This window comes from Marmota flaviventris, chromosome 8 (assembly GCF_047511675.1).
Source record: "Marmota flaviventris isolate mMarFla1 chromosome 8, mMarFla1.hap1, whole genome shotgun sequence".
Lineage (NCBI taxonomy): Eukaryota > Metazoa > Chordata > Mammalia > Rodentia > Sciuridae > Marmota > Marmota flaviventris.
The window spans coordinates 56,625,486-56,651,556 of record NC_092505.1 but is presented as its reverse complement, the minus strand read 5'-3'; the positions used below and the strand labels follow the sequence as shown (position 1 = coordinate 56,651,556).

The 26,071-nt window shown below is 36.5% G+C and overlaps 1 protein-coding gene across 5 annotated transcripts in view; it reads right to left on the bottom strand.

Annotated features, from left to right (window-relative positions):
* Hspbap1 (HSPB1 associated protein 1) overlaps positions 1-26,071 on the bottom strand; it is a 60,867-nt gene that overhangs the window by 19,733 nt on the left and 15,063 nt on the right. For 3 of the 5 annotated variants that reach the window (XM_071615279.1, XM_071615278.1, XM_071615281.1), the window contains 3 exons: positions 25,520-25,705; positions 17,130-17,192; positions 14,233-14,414 (listed from right to left, as the gene is read on the bottom strand). In XM_071615279.1, the coding sequence (XP_071471380.1) occupies positions 14,233-14,414; positions 17,130-17,192; positions 25,520-25,705 (431 nt within the window). The remainder of the gene's footprint in view (positions 1-14,232; positions 14,415-17,129; positions 17,193-25,519; positions 25,706-26,071) is intronic. The other 2 variants (XM_071615280.1, XM_071615282.1) reach the window with 1 other exon arrangement.

Sequence of the window (26,071 nt, the reverse complement as noted above, 5' to 3'; positions counted from 1 at the left end):
CTCACTAACAGTAGTTATTCATTAAATATATACTAACTACTCACAACATGCCAGGAACTGTTCTAAAGCTTGTGATGAATACACAAAACAGACAAAAATGCCTGCCTAGACGAAGCTTAGATCTGTTGGAGATAACTAGCAACAGACATAATTATGCAGCTACCTGGGGAAGAATGTTTCATGCAGTAGGAACAGGGAGTGCCGTGGACATACTGCATAAGTTCAATTTAGGAAGTCAGGAAGCCAGAGTCCCTTTAGGTTGTGCAGATATTTGTAGGCATGAGCAACTTACTAATTTTTTTACTTCAATGACCACATAAAAAAGCCTGTCCTAGATTAGTAGAATCATTTAAAACTATCAATGCTGGATCCTTAGCTCTTACCTACTAAACCAGAGTCTTCAGGTGGATGTGTTACAACATGGCTTTTGAAATACACACCAAGATGACTTTCGCTTCCCCCTTCGCCCCACCCCCCGAGTCAAATATTCCTCAAGTGTAAAGAATTTTAGAATAGATGGCTCAGAGCTCTGGACTTGGATTCTCCTTGACTCCTGTAGTCAAATCCTGTCTGTCAACCACTGAGAAAAGCCTGTAAAATTAGGAGTCAGGAGCTTGTAGCTCAAGAAAATAGGGCCAAATCTAACCCAAATCCATGGAATTAAAAATACTTACATGGAATCACCATTTGACCCAGCTATCCCACTCCTCAGTCTATACCCAAAGGACTTAAAAACAGAATACTACAAGGACACAGCCACATCAATATTTATAGCAACACAATTCACAATAGATAAATTGTGGAACCAACTAGATGCCCTTCAGTAGATAAATAGATAAAGAAAATGTGGCATATATACACAACGGAATATTACTCAGAATTAAAAGAGAATAAAATCATGGCATTTGTAGGTAAATGGATGGAGTTGGAGAATATAATGCTGAGTGAAGTTAGCCAATCCCCCCCAAAAACAAATTTTTTCCTCTGATATAAGGAGGTTGATTCATTGTGGGGTTGGGAGGGGGAGCATGGGAGGATTAGACGAACTCTAAATAGGGAAAAGGGGTGGGAGGAGAAGGAGAGGGCATGAGGGTAAAAAAGATGGTGGAATGAGATGGACATCATTACCCTAAGTACATGTATGAAGACCTGAAGGGTGTGAATATACTTTGTATATAACCAGAGATATGAAAAATTGTGCTCTATATGTGTAACATGAATTGTAATGCATTCTGCTGTCATATATAACAAATTAGAATAAAAAATAAATAACTAAAAAAATTTAAAAAATACTATGAGCCCAGCACAGTGGTGTATGGCTGTAATCCCAGTGGCTGATACAAGAGGATTGCAAGTTCAAAGTCAACCTCAGCAACTAGTGAGGCCCTAAACAACTTAGCGATATCCTGTCTCAAAATAAAAATAACAAATGACTGGGGATGTGGCTCAGTGGTTAAGTACCCCTGGATTCTATCCCCAGTACCAAATAAATAAAAAATAGAAAAATAAAGAGACATATAAAAATGGTTTTGAGGAAGACTAGAAAGAACAAACTCATTGTTCTCTTGAGTGATAGCTGTTACAGCAGGGTCAGTCCTATTATACAGTTTGGGGTGGATGGCAAAAATCCCTCTGCATGGATGCCTAACATAGTACCTGGCTCAGGGTCAGCGCTTGAAATATACAGGCTGCGGGAGGGAAAGTAGAGTCTGTTGAATTATGGGTAAATGGTTCAACACTTTTGAGCATCCATCATATACCTGGTGTGATGCTGAATGCTGGGAATTAAAAAATTAATATAACACAGGCCTACCCTTCAAAGCCAATAATGGAAGATGGTCCCATCAACAGAGCCTTTTGATATAACATGACAAGTGCTCTAACAGAAATAAGCAGAGGATATTCTAAGATCATAATAGAAGGGTCACAGGCCCAAGCAGGGAGCTTAAGGGAGTTTTCCAATTAGCCTACTCCTCAAACAACTTTTGATACCTCATAAGAATTTAACTAAGGGCAGCTGAAAGACATTCACTATAAAAACGAAAAAAAAGGGAGATTTGCTTTAGTTAAGAAAAGGACCACTTAACTTGATTCTTAATCTTGAAAGATATAACCCTTTGGGAATCTAATGAATGCCAATGCCTCTCTTAGAAAAATGTATACAAACAAAAATATTTCAGAAATACTTCAAGGACTTCATAAACCAACCCTGGGTGAAAAACTCTGTTCTAGAGCCCTGTTTCAGAAAGCATTACCAAGGGAAGATTTTTTTTCTACAGAGTGGGGGTTATGGCATGAGAAACTGAGAAGTCAGGAGACTTCTTTTCTGGCACATTAATTCATAACTTTAAAAAAGCAGAATTATTTTTGGAATGATTAGACCAGGGTGAGCTACCTACAAATCAGCTTTCCCTCTATAGTCTCTTCAGAGTTGGGATTTTCTTTCTAACCCTAACCCTAACCCAATTGAGTTCAGTTACTTTTGGGTAACTACAAATGTCTAGTTAGTACAGGTCCAACAGAATCTTCCTTGAGTCTTGCTAGAAACCGGGAACCTGTTTGGCTGTGAAACCAAAACGTGTGCTTGGCGGGGTAAGCCATCCTGGAGTCTACTCACATTCATTCAAGAGCTAGAAAAGTCGTTAGAAACCACCTATCTCCAGCATATTCTATTTACACCATCACTGAAAAAGGGTAAACAAGTACGTGTTGACTGCTCAATATCTACTTTCTTGTAACTTTCAGGAAAGGGTCCCAGATCTACTTTCTATAGATACAGAGAACAAATTTATTTTCTCTTTTTCCAAAAATTGCAATCTTTAAATTATCTGGAAAACTACTCCTCCTTTATGGTCGTTGTTTCTTAAACCTAGACTTGGTAACATTAACTTTTCTTTCCAGTGGTTCTTTCAACTTCCTTTACACCTCCATAGTCTGGCTCCCAAACTGAACCCTCAGCAGTATCTTGTACATGGGACTGCACCACCCATGGCCAGGACATCATACTGCTAATATACTGTCAAGACAGCATGCTTATTTTTAAGCAACTGAATTATACCAAGTTGGGCCTGCCTTTTTTCTTTTCTGTTTGACTGCTGCCTAGTCATGACTTATAAGTAGATTCTAGTGAAAAGCCATGAGGATCCTATATTTATTCCTCTTAAATTTAATCTTGTTGATTTTTGCTTGATGTTTTATAATGTTTAGATTAACCTCTACGTGATTCCCCAAATTTCATCTCCAGTGCTAAATTCTCTATGATTGGGAGGATTTTACCTTGTGTTTCTGTAGCTTTATCAAGAGGTGTTCACCATTTTGAAAAATTAGATCATTAACAACACAAACTCATGACATTTAGATCAGCAATCTACACATCAGTTATCAGTCTGTACTTCTATCACCTCACTGTGATGACTCTGCCTATAGCCTGTAAATATACAAATATACCCATTTAGCTATGATTTCAATGTTAAATACAAAACGTTGGAAAGATTCAATGGAATTTTATTTTAATTATTTTACACTGAACTTTTTTTCTCACTGGCACAAGCATCTGATTAGTCATGGCTTTTAATCAGGAGTGAATATCTACAAATATTTGTTTAAGTTCTTCTAAATTTACAGTTAGGGCATTTTAAAGACGGGATGTGAAGATAATTATATCATCCACAAATTACCTCTCAGGACTGTGAAGGGGATACAGGTTCTGATATGAGAACTGCTATCATATATACCATTTCTATAGCTCTCACATCCCCATTCAAATCTGTCCTGTAAGATGCAATTTAAAAGTCCTTCTTTGAACACTTCCATTCTCTGTCATGCAAAGTTAGTCATTCTCTCTGCTGGATTCCCAACACACTGTCCTCTGCTTCAAGCAACAACAGTGATCTTCTGAACATAAAATCCAAGTCCCTCCCTGGCTTTGCCAGATGTTCTCTCTGCATGGGGGGCCCCCCTCAACTCTCCAACATCTCAACCACTCTCTACCTCGGGCTTCAGTTACACTGGCCTTCTTTCTCTTTTCCCAAAAAGGTAAATTCTCTTTTCCAGGGCCTTTGCACATACTAATCAATATGCCATTGTTTTCTATGTAGTCACAGAGCATTTACCCATCAAAATGTTATTTTGTTGTAAATTACTACCTTTTAAATTCTCCTTTACAGGTAAGGAATTTTAATAATTCTTTAAAATTACATGTGTAGGTAATTACATCATCTACAAATAGCATTTCTGGATCATAAAGAGCAAGCAGGATCTGAGACAGCTGAGAATCACTGATGTATCAGATTTACTTGAATTGACACATATCAACTGATAACATGTAACATGCTAGTCAAGGATGGAAACAAAAAAGTGGAAGGCACAAATGTCTCCAGTATCAAGAACTTTACAATCTAGTTGGAGACAACAATTTAATATAAAAAAATTATTGCCTCTCCACAAAACATTCAAAAGGCCATTTCTATTGCTATTGCACAACTGCATGATAAATTAAGAGGTCAGAAATGGCTGAAATTTGGTTTTCCTCCTTCTCTATCTTCATCATTCAACAATGAATGAATGCATCAATACTTAATAGTACTAACAGTACTAAAGGAACTTTGCTTTTTCCTTTCCTGTGCTTCAGGGAGGACAGCAGATTGTCAACCTATTAACTGGTAAATAAAATGACTGTTAGGTGGCTTGCCCCAGGCAGCTGGCCAGAGCATCTCCCCTTGAAACTGATGTTCCTATGGTTGCATGAAAATTGCTATTCCTACTGACTTTAAAAGCCTCCCTCCCCTACTGGGAAGAACATCCTTGGCCGCGCATTAAGAATGACCTCAGGATGATGAGACAAAGGAGAGCACTGCTCTTTGAAATCCTCCTTGTACTGCTACAATTCTCTAAGTCCTTCTAATTGCTGCACACAGAGACCCCAGAGGAACTGTCCCTTTTACAATGTAAATCTTGCTTCAATTTTTCATGACTTTCCATGAACAGAGTCTGGCAGAAACTGCCTATCTTTCTTCATACTTAATCCCTGATTTCTTTAGGGGAGATAATGTGTCCACCTTAGAGACCTCCATTTCCCAGCCTCCTCTGTAGCTAAGTGAGGACATGAGACTGCATAGCAACCATATGCAAAAAAAAGTTTCAGTGAGACCTCTGGGACACTAGATTAGAAGGGAGACAGAGCTGAGAGTATACTTTTGCCCTTCTTCCTTTCCGGAATACAGCTGCGATGGCTATTTTGGAACATGAGAGGGCTGGAAGATGGAAGCATGCACGGAAAGGAGAGAGCATAAAGACAGGAAGAACCTGGCTGGCTTCTTCAGTATGATGGAGCCTCCATTTCAGCCCTCTCTGTTTAGAATGGTAGTCAATCCATCTCCCAACTTTCTTTACACAAGGAAAAAGATCACTATTATGCCTTTAGTTAGGCTAATTCTATTCTGAGTTTTCTACTATAAGCAATTAATGTATATGTTTCAACATTCTTGATAAGGTACTATATTCTAATACATTAAGTAAAAAAATAATGAATTACATTGAAATTCAGTAGGCAGTTTTATACTCTTCAATAGAAAAGCTTGGTTTCCACATTAGACTTTAAAGTCCTAAAAAAAAAAGAAAAAATAAATAAAGTCCTATGACATCCCAGTCTTTTATTTTACTCAAAATGGCTTCTTCAATTTCTTCCACAGTGAATATAGCACATGCTCAAAAGTTGCTGAGTTACTGAGAGAGGTTACTTGATCTACTTTTATTCTATACTTGAATAGCTCTTAAACCTATTTCAATAAATGAGTTAAATAACTCTTACAGAATCAGACACCATTTTTAAAATGCTGTATAAGTAACTGAATCATCTGTAATCTTACAGTCTCCACCAAACAAAACAAAACACCTGAAGAAAAACTGGTAAGATGGTTATATAAGAGAGAATGGTAACTTCTTTCAGCCTACCAGGCAGTTCATAACTCAAAATAATTCAATCTTAAAAAATAATTAATTCTTAAGTTGTTTAGTTCTAAAAGTATATTATTTGGTGAAATAGTTTAAGAATACCTTCACATAGTACCTCCATCTCTGCTTAACAGATAAAAAATCTAGGTTTCAAACAGGTTAAATGAGCTCAGGTTAGCTTATGCAGAATACGGGAATGCCCCAACTCAGAAATATTTGTTCTTTCACCTACAACAAGCTAGTGATCACAGAGAATTTGTGTTAGTCTGTCACATGAAAGTTGTCTCATTCTAACATTCTCCATGCCTAAATAATATACTGGTCACATATAATTCCACAATGACCTTACCTCTTTTAAAGAAGATTTTTTAAAAATATTTTTTTAGTTGTCAATGGCCCTGTATTTTATTTATTTATATATGGTGCTGAGACTCAAACCCAGTGCCTCACAAATGCCAGGCAAGTGCTCTACCACTGAGCTACAATCCCAGCCCTTAAAAAAATTTTAAGTGGCTTTTTTAGATGTAGATGGACACAATAGAGTTATTTATTTATTTTTTTATGTGGTGTTGAGGATTGAACCCAGTGCCTCACACATGCTAGGCAAGTGCTCTATCATTGAACTATAACCCCAGCCCATAAGCTTACATCTTGATTAAAAAAAAGAAAACCAACAAAAATGGAACTTTGAAATATAACATAATTAGCTATAACTACTATACAAAACTTATAAAGGGAAGGTATAGGGGAGGAAAAGTGAAAGGACTGGGAAATGAAATTGATTAAATTATGTGCTTATATGAATCTGATATAAAAAATTCCACTATTATGTATAATTATGAAGTCAATAAAATTTGAAACAATTTATGAATGATAAAGATTTCAATTTAAATTTCACCCAGCCCCTTAAATGGATATTATATATTAGCAAGTACTTACTTAAATCTCTTTTTCCTTAGGAAAATTACCTTAGGAACATAAACAGAACAAGATAGGTAAATACCTAAATTCTTTCATGCTAACTTGCCTCATCAGAAAGCATCACTGGCCATCAGACCCCTTTAATCATCACCAAATCACCTGCCTCAGTTTCAACATACCCCCATGTTATAAAGTCAGGACAAGTTAGAACTGATCCACCACTTACTGCATTTTGGGATTCTGCATCCTGGTGACTTAATAAGACTCTTGCCTCTCAGTTGCCAATCTAAAACAACACAAAATTTATTCTACCTGAGAAACATTCTTGGGGCTAAATTCTTTTTTCGTTGTTGGTTTTTTGTTTTTGCATACTGAGGATTGAACCCAGGGCCTTGCACATGCTAGGCAAGCACTGTATTACTGAGCTACATCCCCATCCTTATATGTTGATTTGTAATATATTTTTTTTTAAACTGGGGATTAAATTCAGGGATTCTTTACCATTAAGTTACATCCCCAGCTCTTTAATTTTTTTTTTTTTTTTTTTTAATTTGAGACAGGGTTTCACTAAATTGCAGAGTTGGCTTCAAAACTTGTGAACCTCCTGCCTAGGCCTCCAAACTACTGGGATTACAGGCATTCACCACCATGCCCAGCTATGTTGATTATTTCTTCTTTCTTCTTCTTCTTCCTCCTCCTCCTCCTTCTTCTTTTCTTTTTTAATGTTGATTCTTAATAGCATCAATTACAAGGATACTAATTGGTAACTACAATAGGTAAAACTTGTCATTCTTACCTAATGAGTCAGAGATAAAGAAATTTTATGTGATACTGTCACAAATTCCCTACCTCCTTTGGAAGCAGAAGATGAACTGTTTGAAAATGCTTTACTTAGATTGGTCAATGATATGATATATAACTAAAATATAATGAGACTAATTTTATGTGCCATATGTTAAGGTCTGTTATGTGTCAAAATTATAATTTTAGGCCATTTGTAAGGTTACCAGATATTTTCCAATCATATCAGCATTTATATCAGTATATTTATCTGTATAAATAAATATTATATATTTACCAGTAGATGAATTTAATTTGTGGGAGCAAAGGGTTAATAGAGGGAAACTTAAAGAAACGATCTTAAGTAAAAATGTATAATGCTAATAGAAGGCTGAAGAGAACTAAGAATTTCTTATCATGAATGGTAAACACTAAAAGAGAAGGAAGATCAATAGAGCAAAAGTAGAGAACCAAGGGCAATGGAGGAGAGGGAAAGGGGAAGAACTGGGGAATGAAGTTGACCAAATTATGCTACATGCATCTATGAATATATCAAAATCCATTCCAATTTTATTTATCCTATAATGTATCAATTAAAATAGATTGATAGATAGATATAGATAAATAGATAAAAGGAAGACCAAAGAATACAGGAAGGATTGGGGGAGGGAAGAGTACTGAGGATTGAAATGAAGAAAACTATGTATATGCATTTATAAATATATCAAAAGTGAAGTGTGTAACTATAATACACTAAAAAACAAATAAATAAAAAGACTGAAAATGCTACCCTTGATTGATCAACTAGAATCAATAAACTTAATTCACTGACAAGAATGAAGCCAAGGTTTAAGTCAAAACATTTTCTGAAAGGCTCTAAAGACTAAAGAAATAAACAAGATATGGTAAAACTAGGGGGAAAAATATACTCAAGTAGTCATTCAAATACCTATTATGTATTCAGCACTATGTCAGTGATTTGGGGGAATAAATAATTTTAAAACATAGTTCAAAGACCTTATAATATTATTAGAGGCATAAGACATAAGGTTCTATGTCATGGACCATTTAAATAAAAATCTAAATAGAAATTGGGAATGGAGGCAAGTGACACACGGATATGGGTTCAAGTAGCTGAGGTTTCAGAGCCAAGGCTGAGTCTGAGCCAGGCCCTAAAAAGCAGGACTTCAATAAGCAGAAATTCAGAAGGGCAGGAGCAGAGGCCAGAAGGTGAGAGGGACCATTGGTACATCAGCAGTCAGTGAGGAGACTGGACCAGGCTTGTGCAGAGAAGACAGGTAGGGTGAGTCAGTGGGTGAGAGGCTTAAATACTATCTATATTAATTTCAAGTTATAAAATGTTTTGTTAACATGATTAATATATTTTAATATTTTATCTGGAGCATGATGGAAAGAGTATATTTACAAAAAACTATTTTAGAATTAGAGGAGGAGTTGGAACTGGAGGAGTAATTACTGAAAGGGAGGTTGTACACCGGAGGTTCCCTGAGACACTTTCAGGGGATCTGTGAGGTCCAAACTATTTTTGTGTTATTTGTCTAATTCACTGTGTTGATGCTCACATTGATGGTGCATAAGCAATGACAAATTAAATTGCTAATGTCAAGGCAGTGGGACCAATTTTTTAAAACAACACTTAATTGTAGCACTTAATTGTTTAAAACAACAACAAAAGATTTATTGGGGTATAACCTAAGTTCAATAAACAGCATATATTTAAGGTACATATTATACCCCTGAGAAACCACTGCCACAATTGAGATGAAATTCTGATCATGTCCAAAAGCTTCCCGGTGCCCCCTCACCCTCATTCTCAGACAACTACTTTGTCACTACAAAATTAGTTTGCAAGTTCTAAAATTTTATAAAAATGGAATTATACAGTAAGTATTTCTTTTCATACTAAGACTAAGCAAAGGCAAAGTAAACATTAGAACAAAGGAGAACCCAAGATACAGAGGGTGATTTCTCATCATGATAAAGGGTTGATTCACCAAGAGGACATCATAAACCTAAACATATACGAACCTAATAACAGCTTTCACATGCATGAACAAAAAAACAAAACCTGATACACCTAAAATGAGGAAAAAACAAGTACATAATTATCATTGGTGGATCTCAGTACCACTTTCTATATAATGGGTAGAACACATATACAGAAAACTACTGAGGATACAGGAGACTTGAACCATCACCCTGACTTGACATTTATACACTCCACCCAACCACAGAATACACAATATTGTCAAGTATACATGAATGTCGATCAAGATTAACTATATTCTGGACCATAAAATAGATTTCAATAAACTCAAAAGGACTGACTTCATACAAAGTATGTTTTCTGACCACAATGGAATTAAATTAAAAATCAATAACAGAAAGCTGAAAAATTCCCAGTAAGTCAAAGATGAAATCACTAGACAAATTAGAAAATATTTGGAACTGAATTAAAATGATTTTGCAAGCTATATTTTGAGATATATGACCTTGAAAGCTTTCTAATGCTAAAGGTTTTTGTAATGCGAATGGTGATGATATTAGCAAATATGACTTTTTATATTATGGAATCTATTGAGTACACTGAAATGTACCAACATTTGCAAGACCTACACAGCTCAGCAAAGCAACATTTTATAAATAGCCAATGAATTATATTACCTAGGATCTATTCTGTTCAAGATAGATCAATGAACTTTATTATGTAAAAGTACAAAGAGTTTATTCATTTTGGGTTGAGATTCTACATGGCAACTAATGACCCTTTAAGAAACTATCCCTTGCCTGTAATTCCAGGGACATGGAGGAAGCAGGAGGATGGTAAGTTTGAGACCTGCCTCAGCAACTCAGTGAAGCCTAAGAAACTTAGTGAGACTCTGTTTCAAAATAAAAAATAAAAAGGGCTGGGGATGTGGCTCAATGTAAAGTGACCCTGGGTTCAATCCCTAGTAACCCTCTCCCCACCTACACACACAAAAATCACAGATATAAAGAAGAATAACAAAGAAAAAAGGGGAAAAAAAAGAAACTATCCCTTGTCAAATGTGAAAATTCCACAATTATCTGAAAAGGCTATTAAAATACTTCTGTTTTCTTTTTTTTTTTTTTTAGCTGCATATGTGTGTGAAGCAAGATTTTCTTCATATCCTTCCAAAAGATCAATAAATTCTAGCAGCTTGACTGAAAAAGCAGATGTGAGAATCCAGCTGTTATCTACAAGCCAGACACTAAAGGGCTGGCAAGAATGTAAACAATCTTCTCTTGTAATAAAAAAGCTTGAAACAATGACTAATAAGATTTAATGACCTAATGGATTATAGTAGTCAAAACAAAACAACAACAACTTATGTGCTTGTGATATAAGAAGACTTGGTACCCAGAAAACTTTAAGTTAAAAAGAAGATATGATCTGAGTAGACTTGGTCCTTCATAGCAGAATTAATCACCATAATGTGAGCTGACAGAAAATTCATTCAACTAAAAAGATCAGATTTTATAAGGGTTTAATTAGAATTCCAGCACATTACCGAAAAGCTGTCTTTTATGTCTGCACATAATGGCCAGGTCACGTGTCTGCCTAGTGCTGGCTGCCTGGGATAGAACTGAAGCACTGACAGGGTCAGATGAGGGATGTATCCTAGGTCAAGAGAGCCAGACTCCCTGTAGTTGAAAGTGCTTCATCCTGGCTGCAGAGCCCCATGGGGCTGCATGTATTTGGACCCTCTGAAGGCACAGCAGGAGCTGAAGCTCTGGAGACAGACTCAGTGGGTCAACTCCTCCCTAGTTGTATAATCTTTGAAAAGGTTACCAGAACTTTTTGGTGCCTCATTTTTCTTAAAAAAGGGGATAATTATTAAATTATTATGAGCATGAAAAATGTAAGGGGTTGGGGTTGTGGCTGTGGTTTAGTGGTAGAGAGCTTGCCTAGCATGGGTAAGGCACTGGGTTTGATCCTTAGCACCACATACAAAAATAAAGAAATAAAATAAAGGCATGCTGTCCATCTACAACTACAGGAATTTTTTTTTTTTTTTTTTTTTAAAGTAAGGTGTTCTGAAAAGTTTAGAAAGGTATCAAAGATAAGTACTTGATAAACATTATATTCCCATGATGTTTTACTTGAAATTTGGAGTAAGAAGGCACTTGTTCAATTCTACAGAGTTGCTGGGGATATGAGAAATATAACAAAGTACTCTAAAAGCTAATTAGGAAATCTTTAATTTCCAGGATTAAAGATCTATAATGTGATCTGAGGTTAAGAGAGAAAACATCTATTTCAAAATTATTTAAAAATAAGGAAATAGATTTGGTATGGACTTTGGATTCAGAAATGTTTAATGAATATTTTCAAATTTAAGCACTTAGGATGGTGTGAGAGAGCACACCTATGGTGCTGGGAGACTGCAGTGGGAGATGGCTTGAGCCTAGGAGTTGGAGGCCAGGCTAAGCAACACAGAGAGACCCCATTTCTAGAAGAGAAAAAAAAAAAAAAAAAAAAAACACCGGACAGACAAACAAATAAATCAAGCATTTATTTCATGGCTACAAGAATAAAGATACACCCTCAATTAACAATTATGGAGCAAGGTGATACAGTTTTCAATAAAAAGTAAAATTAGCTGGGTGCACTGGCATATGCCTGTAATCCCAGCAGCTCAAGAAGCCAAAGCAGGAGGATCGTGTGTTCAAAGCCAGCCTCAGTAAAAGCAAGGCACTAGCAAGTCAGTGAGACCCTGTCTCTAAATAAAATACAAAATAGGGCTGGGGATATGGCTCAGTGGTTAAGTGCCCCTGAGTTCAATCCTCAATACCCTCCCCCCAAAAAATTAAAATTATTCAAGCAAACATTTTTAAAAGTTAATAAAGGAAAGCTGCAAAATATTAGTTGAATTATAATAACTATGTAAATACCTTGATGCAAAGAGAAAAATGAAAATGTAGGTTGAATGGAAAAAATTCTTTGGCTCTGGAACCAAAGAATAATCATCCTGCATGAGAGGAAAGGCCAGAGGGGTGGTGGTAACAGGTGGGAGGGGAGGAGCAGAGGGAAGAGCCTGCAGTGCTGAGGGTTTTTGTATACTTGTCTCTATACAAACTAAGAGCAGTGTGAGGAACTCTGGAGCTGTGGCCTGATTATGGGCAAGGCAGAGCCATCCAAACAGGCTCCCTGGGAACGCACTCACCCTTGCCCTACACCTAAGACAAGACAGAAACCAAACCTGGGAGTTTGCAAAATTACCCCACAAAACAAACTGGCATTTTGAGGTAGAAGTCATGTAAAAGAAAAGAGGATATGGTAGTCTGCAAACTGTTGACAGTTATGTCAACACACACCAATGAACTTCCATATTCTGCACATTTTTTGCAGGTCTTCTACTACCAAATACCAGGAGCCTAAAATTTTCTGTCTCAGGCCATAAACCATCAGAGAAAAATTAGCTGTACTAAACCCCAGAGCAGACAGCATGGCAGAGTGACATAAGTAATGCTTCCTGGGAGAAGCATTATATCTCTACCTGCCTCTTTGATGGAACAAGAACTTCCATGTAGGTCAGCAGCAGACGAAGTTTTAAACACAGGTATTTTCTAGTATACTCTAAGCTACTCAGTACCATTCAAAGGCAAAGGAGGGGTGCGTAGCAAGTTTAATGAGTAGGAAAACAGAAGCCTGCTGATCTGCATCAATCAAACACACTTCTTTTGAGTAGACCTTTTGGCTTTATTGGGTAAAATGCTCCAGCCTCAAAGTCACTATTTATGAGACAAAAAGGCAGTCAAGGTAGAAAATACCAGGAAGATTGTAATTTAGGATCTTTTAGTAAAGCACATTCTTTCTAATTTTTTTTTTACTGGTGCCCTATAATTATGTGTAATAGTGGGATTCATTATTATATATTCATACATGCACATAATATAACAATATAAATTGGACAACTTCATTCCCTAGAACCTCTCCTTCCCCACACCTCCTTCATCCCTCTGGTCCTCTCCTCTGTTCTACTGATCTACCTTCCATTTTCATGAGACTACCTTCTACCTTTTTTCTCCCTAGCCTCCATATATGGGAGAAAACATACCACTCTTAACTTTCTGGGTCTGGGTTATTTCACTTAACATAATGCTTTCAAGTTCTACCCATTTTCATGTAGATGACATAATTTTATTCTTCTTTGTGGCTGAATAAAACTCCACTGTGTACATATACCACATTTTATTTATCCATTCATCTGCTGATAGACACCCAGGCTGGTTCCATAATTTGGTGATTGTGTATAAACATGGGTATGCATGTATCGCTATAGTCTGATGAGTAATTGTTTTTAGGATAAATCCCTAGGTACAGCTGGATCATACGGTGGTTCCATTACTAGTCTTTTGAGGAACCTCCATACTGATTTCCATGGTGGTTGTACTAATTTGTAATCCCACAACAGCATATGAGTGTTCCTTTTCCTCCACATCCTTTCCTGAATTTATTACTAAATAATTTGTATTTTTGATGGTTCCCATTCAAGAATAATTTCTTACCAAGATGAAAAGGAATGTATTACTTACCTGGAAAATATCTGTCTTGTCTTCAAATAGACTAACAAAATATTTGTAGTCAGCATAAGCCCAGAATTTAGAATGATCATAATCTTTAAATGGTCCAGAATCATTAGACTGGTCACAGTTCCAGGTCAGAAATTCTTCAAGTGTAGCTTCCACATAACTACAAGCAGTTTCAAATTGGGGAACTGTAAAGTAAGAGAACACACTTTAAAAAAAAATTTTTTTTTTTTTTAGTTATAGATGGACAATTCTTTCTTTCTTTTTATGTGGTGCTGAGAATCGAACCCAGTGCTTCATACATGCTAGGCAAGGGCTTACCACTAAGCCAAAACCCCAGCCCCTCGAACATACCTTTTTTTTTTTTTTAACTTCATCCTAAAGAGCATTATTTACTTATGGTTTATACAATGACATAATATTTATTTTTTAAAAGGTGTAAGGAGCACTTCAATATATTGAGCTGATTATATATACAGCCACGTTTATACATACTGCCATACTAGTGTCTGTTGTATTCTGCTGCCCTTCCTATCCCCTTCTTATCCCCCCTCCCCTCCCCTCCCCTCTCATCCCCTCCCTCTACCCCATCTACCATAACTCATTTCTCTCTCTCTCTCTCTCTCTCTCTTATTTTTTTTCCCCTTCGCCTCACATCCTCTTATATGTATTTTTGTATAACAATGCGAGTCTCCTTCCCTCTTCCATGCAATGCCCCCTCTCTCTCCCATTTTCTCCCACCCGTCCCTGTTTGATGGTAATTTTCTTCTCATGCTCTTCCTCCCTGCTCTGTTTTGAGTCACCCCGCTTATATCAAAGAAGACATTCGGCATTTGAATTTTAGGGGTTGGCAGACTTCACTTAGCATAATCTGCTCTAATGCCATCCATTTCCCTGCAAATGCCATGATTTTGTTATTTTTTAGTGCTAATATTCCATTGTGTATATATGCCACATTTTTTTTTTATCCATTCATCTATCGAAGGGCATCTAGGTTGGTTCTACAGTCTAGCTATTGTGAATTGTGCTGCTATGAACATTGATGACGTTGTATCCCTGTAGTATGCTCTTTTTAGGTCTTTGGGAATAGTCCAAGAAGGGGAATAGCTGGGTCGAATGGTGGTTCCATTCCCAGCTTTCCGAGGAATCTCCATACTGATTTCCAAATTGGCTGAAACAGTTTGCAGTCCCACCAGCAATGTACAAGTGTACCCTTTTCCCCACATCCTCACCAGCACTTGTTGTTGTTTGACTTCATAATGGCTGCCTTTCTTACTGGGGTGAGATGGTACCTTAGAGTGGTTTTAATTTGCATTTCTCTGATTGCTAGAGATGGTGAGAATTTTTTCATGTATTTGTTGATTGATTGTATATCTTTCTCTGAGAAGTGTCTGTTCAGATGCTTGGCCCATTTGTTGATTGGGTTATTTGTTTTCTTGTTTAATTTTTTGAGTTCTTTGTATACTCTGGAGATTAGGGCTCTATCTGAAGTGTGAGGGGTAAAAATTTGTTCCCAAGATGTAGGCTCCCTATTTACCTCTCTTATTGTTTCTCTCTTTTTTTTTTTAAAATTTTTTATTGTTGGTTGTTCAAAACATTACAAATTTCTTGACATATCATATTCCACACTTTGATTCAAGTGGGTTATGAACTCCCACCTTCACCCCATACACAGATTGCAGAATCACATCAGTTACACATCCATTGATTTACATATTGCCATACTAGGGTCTGTTGTGCTCCGCTGCCTTTCCCATCCTCCACCCTCCCCCCTCCTTATTGTTTCTCTTGCTGAGAAAAAAACGTTTTGTTTGAGTAAGTCCCATTTGTTGATTCTTGATTTTAATTCTTGAGCTACAGGTGTCCTATTAAGGAATTTGGAGCCCGACCCCACGAGGTGGAGATTAGAGCCAACTTTTTCTTCTACTAGACGCAGAGTTTCTGGTTTGATTCCTAGCTCCTTAATCCATTTTGAGTTAACTTTTGTGCATGGTGAGACAGGGATTCAATTTCATATGGCTTTCCAGTTCTCCCAGCACCATTTGTTGAAGATGTTATCCTTTCTCCATTGCATGCTTTTATCACCTTTGTCTAATATAAGGTAGTTGTAATTTTGTGGATTGGTTTCTGTGTCCTCTATTTTGTACCATTGGTCCACCCACCTGTTTTGGTACCAGTACCATGCTGTTTTTGTTACTATTGCTCTGTAGTATAGTTTAAAATCTGTTCAAACACACCTTTAAGTGAACAATGAAAGTGGTTTCCAAATGTTTTTTTTTTAAATGAAGATAATTCCAACCAAAAAAAAAAAACTATTAACATTAATTAAATATTAATTTTATACTTGCTTTATTGTTAAAATAATTTATAATACTTGGGCTCAAGCGGTAGCGCGCTCGCCTGGTATGCGTGCGGCCCGGGTTCGATCCTCAGCACCACATGCAAAAAACAAAGATGTTGTGTCCGCCGAAAAAACAAAAACAAAAAAATAAATATTAAAATTCTCTCTCTCTCTCTAAAAAAATAATAATTTATAATACTCATAGTATTCATGATAAAGCAGAAAATATAGTTTTAACATTAACATTAAAGACTGCCTTCATCATAGCCTGATTTAGTGAGCCAGTGGAATGCCTGAGATTATCAGCTGCCCAAGACCCTTTCTGTGAGTCTGGGAGGTCCAAACTACTTTCATATAACACTAAGACATCATTTGCCCTTTGCATTTTCATTCCCTCACAAGTGTGCCAGGGAGTTTCCCAGAAGCCACATGACATGTGTTGGTGTCACTGCTTTGACAGATGGTGGAATATATGCTTATGTTCTCATGTTTTAAATTTCTCCATTTTAGTTTCTAGTATGGCAAGTATCACTAGAGACAACCCACATCAGCATAAACTCACCGAGGAACTCAATCATTTTAAAACGGATTCTGAGCTCAAAGGGCTTGAGAATCATTGCTTCAGCTTAAAAAAAAAAAAAAGAAAAAAGAAAGGCGATAACAAAATAACTGTTTTTTGAAAATTTTTGGACTTTACTGCACATTTAGCATACATAGCTCCTCAGACTCATTAAGTTGACAATAATGATTTAACGCCTGTTCTTTTATTCATTAACTCACTTATTTCAGAATCATTTATTAAGCACAAAATTTGCAATTAGCATGATACTCAGGCTTATAGGAACATAAAAAATAGATAATACTATTGAGAGTAGAGTATATTTAGATAAAGATAAATCTTTAACTAGACTGGTAGACAACTTGAAGCACCATGTAATTAAATACAAAATTTTGTACCACAGACATTTAAAAAAGGGAAAGGCAATCAGAGATGAGGGTCTGTTATCTGTCTGCAGTGGGTTTTGTTACTATGGGTATGATACCAACGAGTTAAGACTACAGTCTTGGGTTGATATGAGAACTATTCTTCTAGGACAGGGATGAAATTACTTTTTTTGCAGCTAGCAGAATATTTTAAATGAGCACAGGGAAGTTAACAATTTGTTAAGAAATCTGATTGTTACCTCCTTTGCAAAACATAAAATCCTTTGAGGGATGCAGACCAGTTAGCACAGTGCCTGACATAGTAGATGCAGGCACTATTAATAGTACCTATTATTAATTTATGTATTTATTTGGAACTTTTTAACAGTTAAGTGAATTAGTAGAAGGAGAAAGGTATTCAAACTCTTCTATCAATGTTTTTTCTTTTTCCTTCCTTTCTTCCTCAACTGCTTAGGATTATCTGATCTCTTTTTCCCTTGCTTTCTTCCTTCTAAATTCATTTCTGCAGAATGGCAGAGGCCATGGTAACAGAGGCCAAGGTGTACATCAAAGAATACTCTAATTTATCTACTTGTCACTTGACATTGAGAAGCAGAACTTTACTAATACCATTGATCTAAAATATAAAAACTACATACTCCAGAACTATTTAAATTTTCCCATATTTTATGAAGCACTTCGAACAGTGCCTGGCACACAGTAAACCATTAATAGATACAAGCTTTTAATATCATTGACATCATCAAATATTCTCCACTACAGCATAAGAGTTCATAAAGTAAATTCTGACAAACAAAAATGCACGTGGCAAGAAAGCTTCATGATGCTGGGAAACAGGAGTCATTTCTGAATCATCTCATAAACTCCAATGTTGGCCTAAAGACATTGCACTGTCTTCTAAGTTTTCATTTCACAGCGCTTGATCCAACTACAATACTAAAGCCATTAATTGAGTTGGCTGCCCCGGGGTGGACTGAACAGCCCTTTTCCATTAAGGCCAGTTATTACAAACAAGTCTGCACGGCAGACCTCAGAACCTGGCCTCATTAGAGGACTTCATTTGCTATCATGGAAAGTTCTGCATGTTAAAAATGAAAATACAAAAATGTGAAAATTGCATGCAGGAACTGTTATCATCAGAGGAAAATTAAAATGAAAGGACTGAATGGAAATGACAGACCTTTTCATTTACATAATTATTTTGATAGAAAATCTTCTCACTCTGACTTGTTGGTAGCAGGACAAAGGGAGCGTTCTGATTTTGTTGAAATGACAGTTTCTCTCCAGGTAGCGCAGTTGTTTTTCTTTCCTGCCCACCCCCTGCCCCTTTCTCTGTAATGATACTGGAGATGGAACCCAGAACTTCATATATGCTAGGCAAGCCCTCTACCACCTAATTCCATTTCTAGCCCTTTTTATTTTTTAAATTTGAGACAGGGTCTCACTAAGTTGTCCAGGTTGGTCTTGAATTTATAATCCTCCTGCCTCAACCCCAAATTGCTGGGGTTATAGGTGAGCACCACTGTGCCCAGCAGTACCGTTTTTGTCTCTATGGAGTGGCATTATTCCTTTCTAATATCATTATTATTGTTCTTTCATTTAATGATGAAGTACCTAGGAAGCTACAACTTCCATCTCCCTTACTGTAAATGTTAGGTAAGAAGACGTTCAGCTGAGTAAACCGAACTTGCTTTTAACTCTCATAATAAAGGTCCTAAAATATTATTTTGCCCAGCAGGAAAACAAATACTTCTCCATTTTGTTGAACTTTCATCATTTTTCAAATAAGAAACAACACGTTGGGTGTAAGCTCTGAATAGGACTTTGGATCACTCACTGCTTCATTGCCCAACTTACAGATGTTTAGGGTTATTTCTATAACTGCTTGACAAATTTTGCTGGCTGAAGTACAATGCCACCACTGAGCACATATCTCAACAAATGAATGTGATCCCAAATCATTTCAAAGACTTGTGTGATGCTTACTGCTTTCTTCCTACAATAAACTAAGGAACACATAACATTTTAAAAATGCCAATTATTGCCAGGAGCAGTGGTTTATACTTGTTGTCCCTGCTGCTTAAGAGGCTGGCGTAGGAGGATTGCTTGAGCTCAGGAGTTTGAGACCAACATGAGCAACACAGCAAGACCCTGTTGCAAAAAAAAGAAAAAAAAAAAAAAAGAAACAAAGAAAGAAAAACAACAACAAAACTGTCAAATTACTAACACTACTATGCAGGCACCCTAGAAAAATTCTAACCAAACCTAAAACAGAAATAAGAAATATAGTCAACTGAGAGGACAAGGTTATCATTGTTAATAAGATCATACACCTGTCTACCTAGATGATCACCAGAACAAAGAAAAAACTAGCTAGACTAATAAGTAGCTGAATAAGAAATAAGCATATAGAAATAAATAGCTTTTATCTATGTATCAATCATAACCAGTTAGAAAAAAAGTATAGGTAAAAAACATTGCCTTTAGAGGCTGGGGATGTGGCTCAAGTAGTAACGCGCTCGCCTGGCATGCACGGGGCGCTGGGTTCAATCCTCAACACCACATAAAAATAAAATAAAGATGTTGTGTCCACCGAAAACTGAAAAATAAATATTAAAAAATTCTCTCTCTCTCTCTCTCTCTCTTTAAGAAAAAACAACTGCCGTCATAACAGCTATAACAAATTTATAATAGTTTAAGAATTTTTGTTATTTTATGAAAACTATAAATTTTTTTTGCTGAGAGGCAGACTTGGTAAGTGAAAATAACATGTTCTGATATAGGAATATATACATACACAGACATTTTTTGTTCTTTTTAGTTATATATGACAGTAGAATATATTTTGACATATCATACATATATGGAGTATAACTTCCTATTCTGGTGGTTGTATATGATGTGGAGCTACACTGGTCGTGTATTTATATATGAACATGAGAAAGTTAAGTCCAATTCATTCTATTGACTTTACTACTCCTATCCCCCCCCATCCCAATCTGCTAACCTTCCTCCATTCCTCCCCACTCCTACCTATTTTGAGTCAGCAGCCTCATATTAGAGAGAATATTTAGCCTTTGGTTTTGGAGGATTGACTTATTTCACTTAACAAGATAGCCTCCAGTCCATATATTCCAGCAAATTCCATAATTTTATTCTTCTTTATGGCTGAGTAATAAGGAATATATATTTTTATTATTATGTAATTTTTTCCGAATTAATTTACACAGCTTCATATATGTTCATTTAAAATCCCAACAGAATTTCTTTAAAAAGTGAGCATTTTGTATAAAATTCTAAAGTTCATTTAGATGAATAAAATTCAACAATATTTAAGAAGGAAGAATAACAGAAGTTCAGAGTAGACCAGTAGTTACACTAAAAAGAAAAGCAGAATAAAAAGCCTCAGCTAACAATCCGGCGACATGGACAAGACCACATTTGCTTTTAACAAAAAGTGAGCTTCAGAGAAGGGAGAAAGACCTACCGTCCTAACCCATGGCTTGTGGTGGATTAGCAACCTTCACTCCACCCCTCAAAGAAGCAAGCCTCCAGGGAAAAGCCCCTCACGGCAAAGACACATTGCAGGAGCCACCAATGCAGGCCAAACGTGACTGCGAAGAGCACACAACACCAAGGACTCCCCGTCCTTCCAAACCCACCAGGAACCCCAGGAAACAAATGTGGTTTTTGTCTCTAAATTCCCGCCATGCACTAAGGCACCAGAACTATTCCTAACCCCCCTCCAAGGAAACAGCAACCTGATAGGAAAATAATATTGTCAAAATTGTATAATTCTGTTGTTAACCATGCACTAAAGATTAAAATAGCCTCTGTCAAAGATATATAATATATAGGAAATCTCTGAAAAAAAAAAAAAAAGAAAAGCAGGTGTGAAAAATAATATTCATTTTTTGAATACAAAAAGGCCCATGCTGATGAACATTAAACTGTAACTAAAGACTATCTACCTCTAGGTAGTAGTTCAGGTGTTTTTAAGGTTCTTGGGATTTTTCATTTTTTGTCTTTTCTACATTAAAGAAGTCATACTTTTAAAAAAAAATTATTTATTTTTATGTGGTACTGAGGATCGAACCTAGTGCCTCACAATGTGGAGGCAGGTGCTCTACCACTGAACTACAGCCCCAGCCCTAAAGAAGTCATACTTTTATTTTTATATTTTAAAATAACATTTCTTGAACATTAACAACAAGCTAGATACTATTCCAAATGTTCTAGGCATATGAACTCACTTACTCTTGAAAATATTTTTTTTTTTCTTTTTAGTACTGGGGATTGAACCCAGAGGTGCTTAACCACTGAGCCACATCCTCAGCCCTTTTTGTATTTTATTTGGAGACAGGGTCTCACTTAGTTGCTTAGGGCCTCACTAAATTGCTGGGGCTGCCTTTAAACTTTTGATCCTCCTGCCTCAGTCTCCCAAGCTGCTGGGATTATAGGTGTGTGCCACCATGCCCAGCCCTCTTGAAAATATTTCTAACATTCAGAGAAGTTAATTGACTTGCTCAGGCCCCACAGTAAACCAAAATTTAAACTCATGCAGGCTGACTCTAGTGGCTCTTTCATACTATTATTCTATACTGCCTGCGGTAGTATTACATTTATTTATTCAGTAGTGATTTTAAAAAGAACAAATTATCAGGACCATGCCCTGAATGGGACAAAACATGTGCAAGTCATATATTTGATAAGAACCTTATACCTAGGATATTTAAGAACTCTAATTCAACAATAAAAAACAAAAACCCCAATTAGAAATAAGTCAAGGTTTGAATGGACATTTCTATTAGCCAATATATACATGAAAAGATGCTCAACGATACTGATCATAAGGAAAATGTGAATCAGAATCACACTAAGATAACACTTCACTGTACTAGGATGGCTACAGTTTTCAAAAATGAAGTGTTGGCAAGGCTACAGGAAATTGGAACTTTAGTATATCACAGGTGCAACCACTAAAGAAAACTGTTTGGCAATTCCTCAAAATGTTAAACATATTTACTGTATGATTTAGCAATTCTACTCCTAGGTACCTATTCACAAGAAATGAAAACATATATCCACACAAAAATCTGTTCACAAATGTATATAGTAGCATTAGTCATAATTGCCCCAAAGTGGAAAGAACCAAATGTCCAACAACCAAACCAATGAGTAGATTTAAAAAATTACATATATTCAAATAACAGAGTATTATTCAGCAACAAAAAGAGTACTGATGCACACAAGTTAAGCATCTTTTATCTGAAATGCTTGAGACCAGAAGTGCTTCAGTTTTCAGATTCTGGAGTACTGGCACATACATAAGTGTATGTACGTGTGTGTGTGTGTGTGTGTGTATAGAGAGAAGGGAATTTTACACATCTATGGTGCACCTTTGTTTTGACTATGATCTGTCATATGAGGTCAGGTATGGAATTTCTACTTGTAGCATAATTTTAACACTTGAAAAGTTCGAATTTGGGATCATTTCAGATTTATAGACTAGGGACATTCAGCTTGTACTAGTACATGGATGAACCTTAAAAATATGCTTAAGTAGAGGAAACCAGACACAAAAGGCCAAATCATGTCTGATTCCATTTTTATGATATATCCAGAATAGGTACATTCATAGAAAGTAGACTAGTGGTTGCAGGGATAGGGTAGGGCAAAATGAAGTGGCTGCTTAAGGGGTACTTACTTCTTCATGGGATAGTGAAATGTTCTGAAATTAGACAACAATGAGAATATACTAACAAATTGTACAACACTGTGAATATACTAATAGCCACTGAATTGCATACTATTAAATGTCTGAAATGCAAACTTTACCTGAATTTTTAAAAAGACCTAATCATCTTTACTAAGAACTCAGTATAGTTTCTTACAATTACAGAGATATTTTCCTTTTTCTTTTATGCTTTAGTATTAACTTGAACATATCAAATTACTACATCTCATTTATAAAATGGGATAATGGTAGTACAATTCTAGGAAGTATGAGCAGATTAAGAGAGTGGATATACATAAAGCACTTAGAACAAACCTGAGGTGATACCTCTCAACAAATGTCACCTACTAGTAGTAGGGATGATGTGTCTGGGGTGTAATCAGAATGTGAAAAAATGACAATTTCCATTTCTCTCCAAATTAGTATCTAAAAGATGCTTCAAGGAGTGGCAGATATATTTTACTAAAATCAAGAAGGAAAAGGCACGATCTCATTTTATGTTATAGATGCTAGTCTAGTATTTAATTTTAAAATACAATAAAGAGTTCAGCCTTTGACTGGAATGAGATGCCAAAGAGTTCCAGGTATAACAATCCTGCTCTATCTATCAGAAATTCAAGAGAACTCTAGACACCAAAACTAATTAATTTCACAAGATATACTAGAAGGTCAACATGAGAGAAAAATGTGGAACTGCTGAAAGAGAAAATGGGGAATTTTCTAGTTCCTCTTGAACTATTAACAGATAGTTCATGAGTCACTTCACTGCAATGCTTTTTTTTTTTTTTTTTTTTTTTGGTGGTGGTGGGGATTGAACCCAGGGCCTCGTGCTTGCAAGGCAAGCAATCTGCCAATTGAGTTATGTCCCCAGTCCCTCTTCACTGCAATGCTTAAAAACTGAATTTCTATGGTGGGGGTGTGGCTCAGTGGAGAATCATGTGAGGTCCATGCATCGATCCCCAGCACCAAAAGAAAAAAACCCCAAAAACAAAAAACAAAAAACCCCAAAAATTGACTACAAAACTTGAAATACAAGTTAAAACACCAGACAACGGTTATGGACTCCTTTAGACTAGAAATAGCACTGTTCCTTCATACTAAATTAAATTTTACAGTTAATAGTAGCTGCTTAACCTGATGAAAGAGGGGAAAAGGAATGTTAGAAGTCTTCAGGAAAGTAACGGGAGCAGGCAAAATCAAACTGCTCAAGAGAATAATGTTAGGGTCTATAAACAAGTCAAGATAGCGCCTGGCATTTTGCCAGAGGGAGTGGTTTGTGAAGTAACACCAGCGAGCCATTAAATGTGGAGATTCCTTATTGGTTGACTGCTGTATCTAGTTTATGTTAATTAAGATAAGCTGTGTGGAATGTGTATATACCCCTCCTGTCCTACAATAAACGGCTCCCACTCCTGCTGCATCAGTGTACACAAGTTGTTCGTCACCCCCCGGTTATTTTGCTGCTGCCGGACTGCGACAGAATAAAAATCCAGCTTGCATGGTGGTGCTCAACTAAAGTCCCAGCTACGCACAAGGCTGAGGTGGGAGGACACTTGAGCTGAGGAGTTCAAGACCAGCCTGGGTAACAGACTTCACCTCAAAAATGGAGTGAGCATGGAGGTATAGCTCAGTGGCAGAGCATTTGCCTAGCATGCATAAGGCCTGGAGTTCAATCCCCAGCCCACATACATACACACAGAAACAACTCTGCATGTTTTTCATTTTTGTGTAGTGCAATACAGGCCAGGCAGCTGATAAAGCAGTAGATACAATTAGGAGCAAGACTAAGCACTATAGCCTGAAGGACATGTTCTCTGTGAGTCAAAAGTAGAAGGGACTATTAGATTGTATTATTGATTATTATACTGTAGCACTGGTATTGTATTATTACATCATGCTATTGTATTATTTTGCAGTATTGCTCTTTCTCAGTTACATGGGAAGATAAATAACAGCATAGTAACAAATAATTATTAAATATCTACTTCATTCAAGGAACCACAAGAATGCCTAGCAACTTAACATTACAATAGGTGAACAAACATTATCATTTTGTATGGGAGTTTAAACTATATTGCTTAGTCTAAAAAACAAAAACAAAAAAAATCTGCCTCAAGTCAAAGTATTCCAATAAAATTTTCCTATCTTTACAATAAATGGTCAAAAAGAAGATCAGAAATAAAGGATTCTCTAAAGATAAGGAAACCAATGCTGAGGATGTACGAGAGCTACTGAAGAGGCATTATCACTATGATGACTACCAGGTTTACCTGTGTCTGTGCTTTTCATTCCCATTCTGAATCTTATCTGCTTGCCGTGAAGGATCTCAGAAAGGTGTTTAGCAGTCCAGTGTCGTGCTGGCCAATCAAAAACCATGTTACAGAAGATTGCAGGCTGTTGTAGAGACATTATAATTTCTTTTGCTTTCTCTGGAGTAAAAGGTTTGACATGTTGACCTAGAACAGAAATGAATAGAGCAACAGATAACCATAAAGTCATTTCATATCACATGCAGAAAAAATAGCTTATGACGTTTCTGTGCTGGCAAATCTTACTATGTAAATTATACCATACTGACAGGTGCAATGGTTCATGCCTAAAATCCCAGCCGCTTGGGAGGCTGAGACAGGAGGATAGGGTTCAAAGCCAGCCTCAGCATCGGGGGAGACGCTAAGTAACTCAGCGAGACCCTGTCTCTAAATAAAATACAAAATAGGGCTGAGGATGTGGCTCAGTGGTTGAGTGCTCCTGAGTTCAATCCCCAGTAACAACAACAACAATAACAACAACAAAATTGTACTTACAGTTCATCTATCACTACA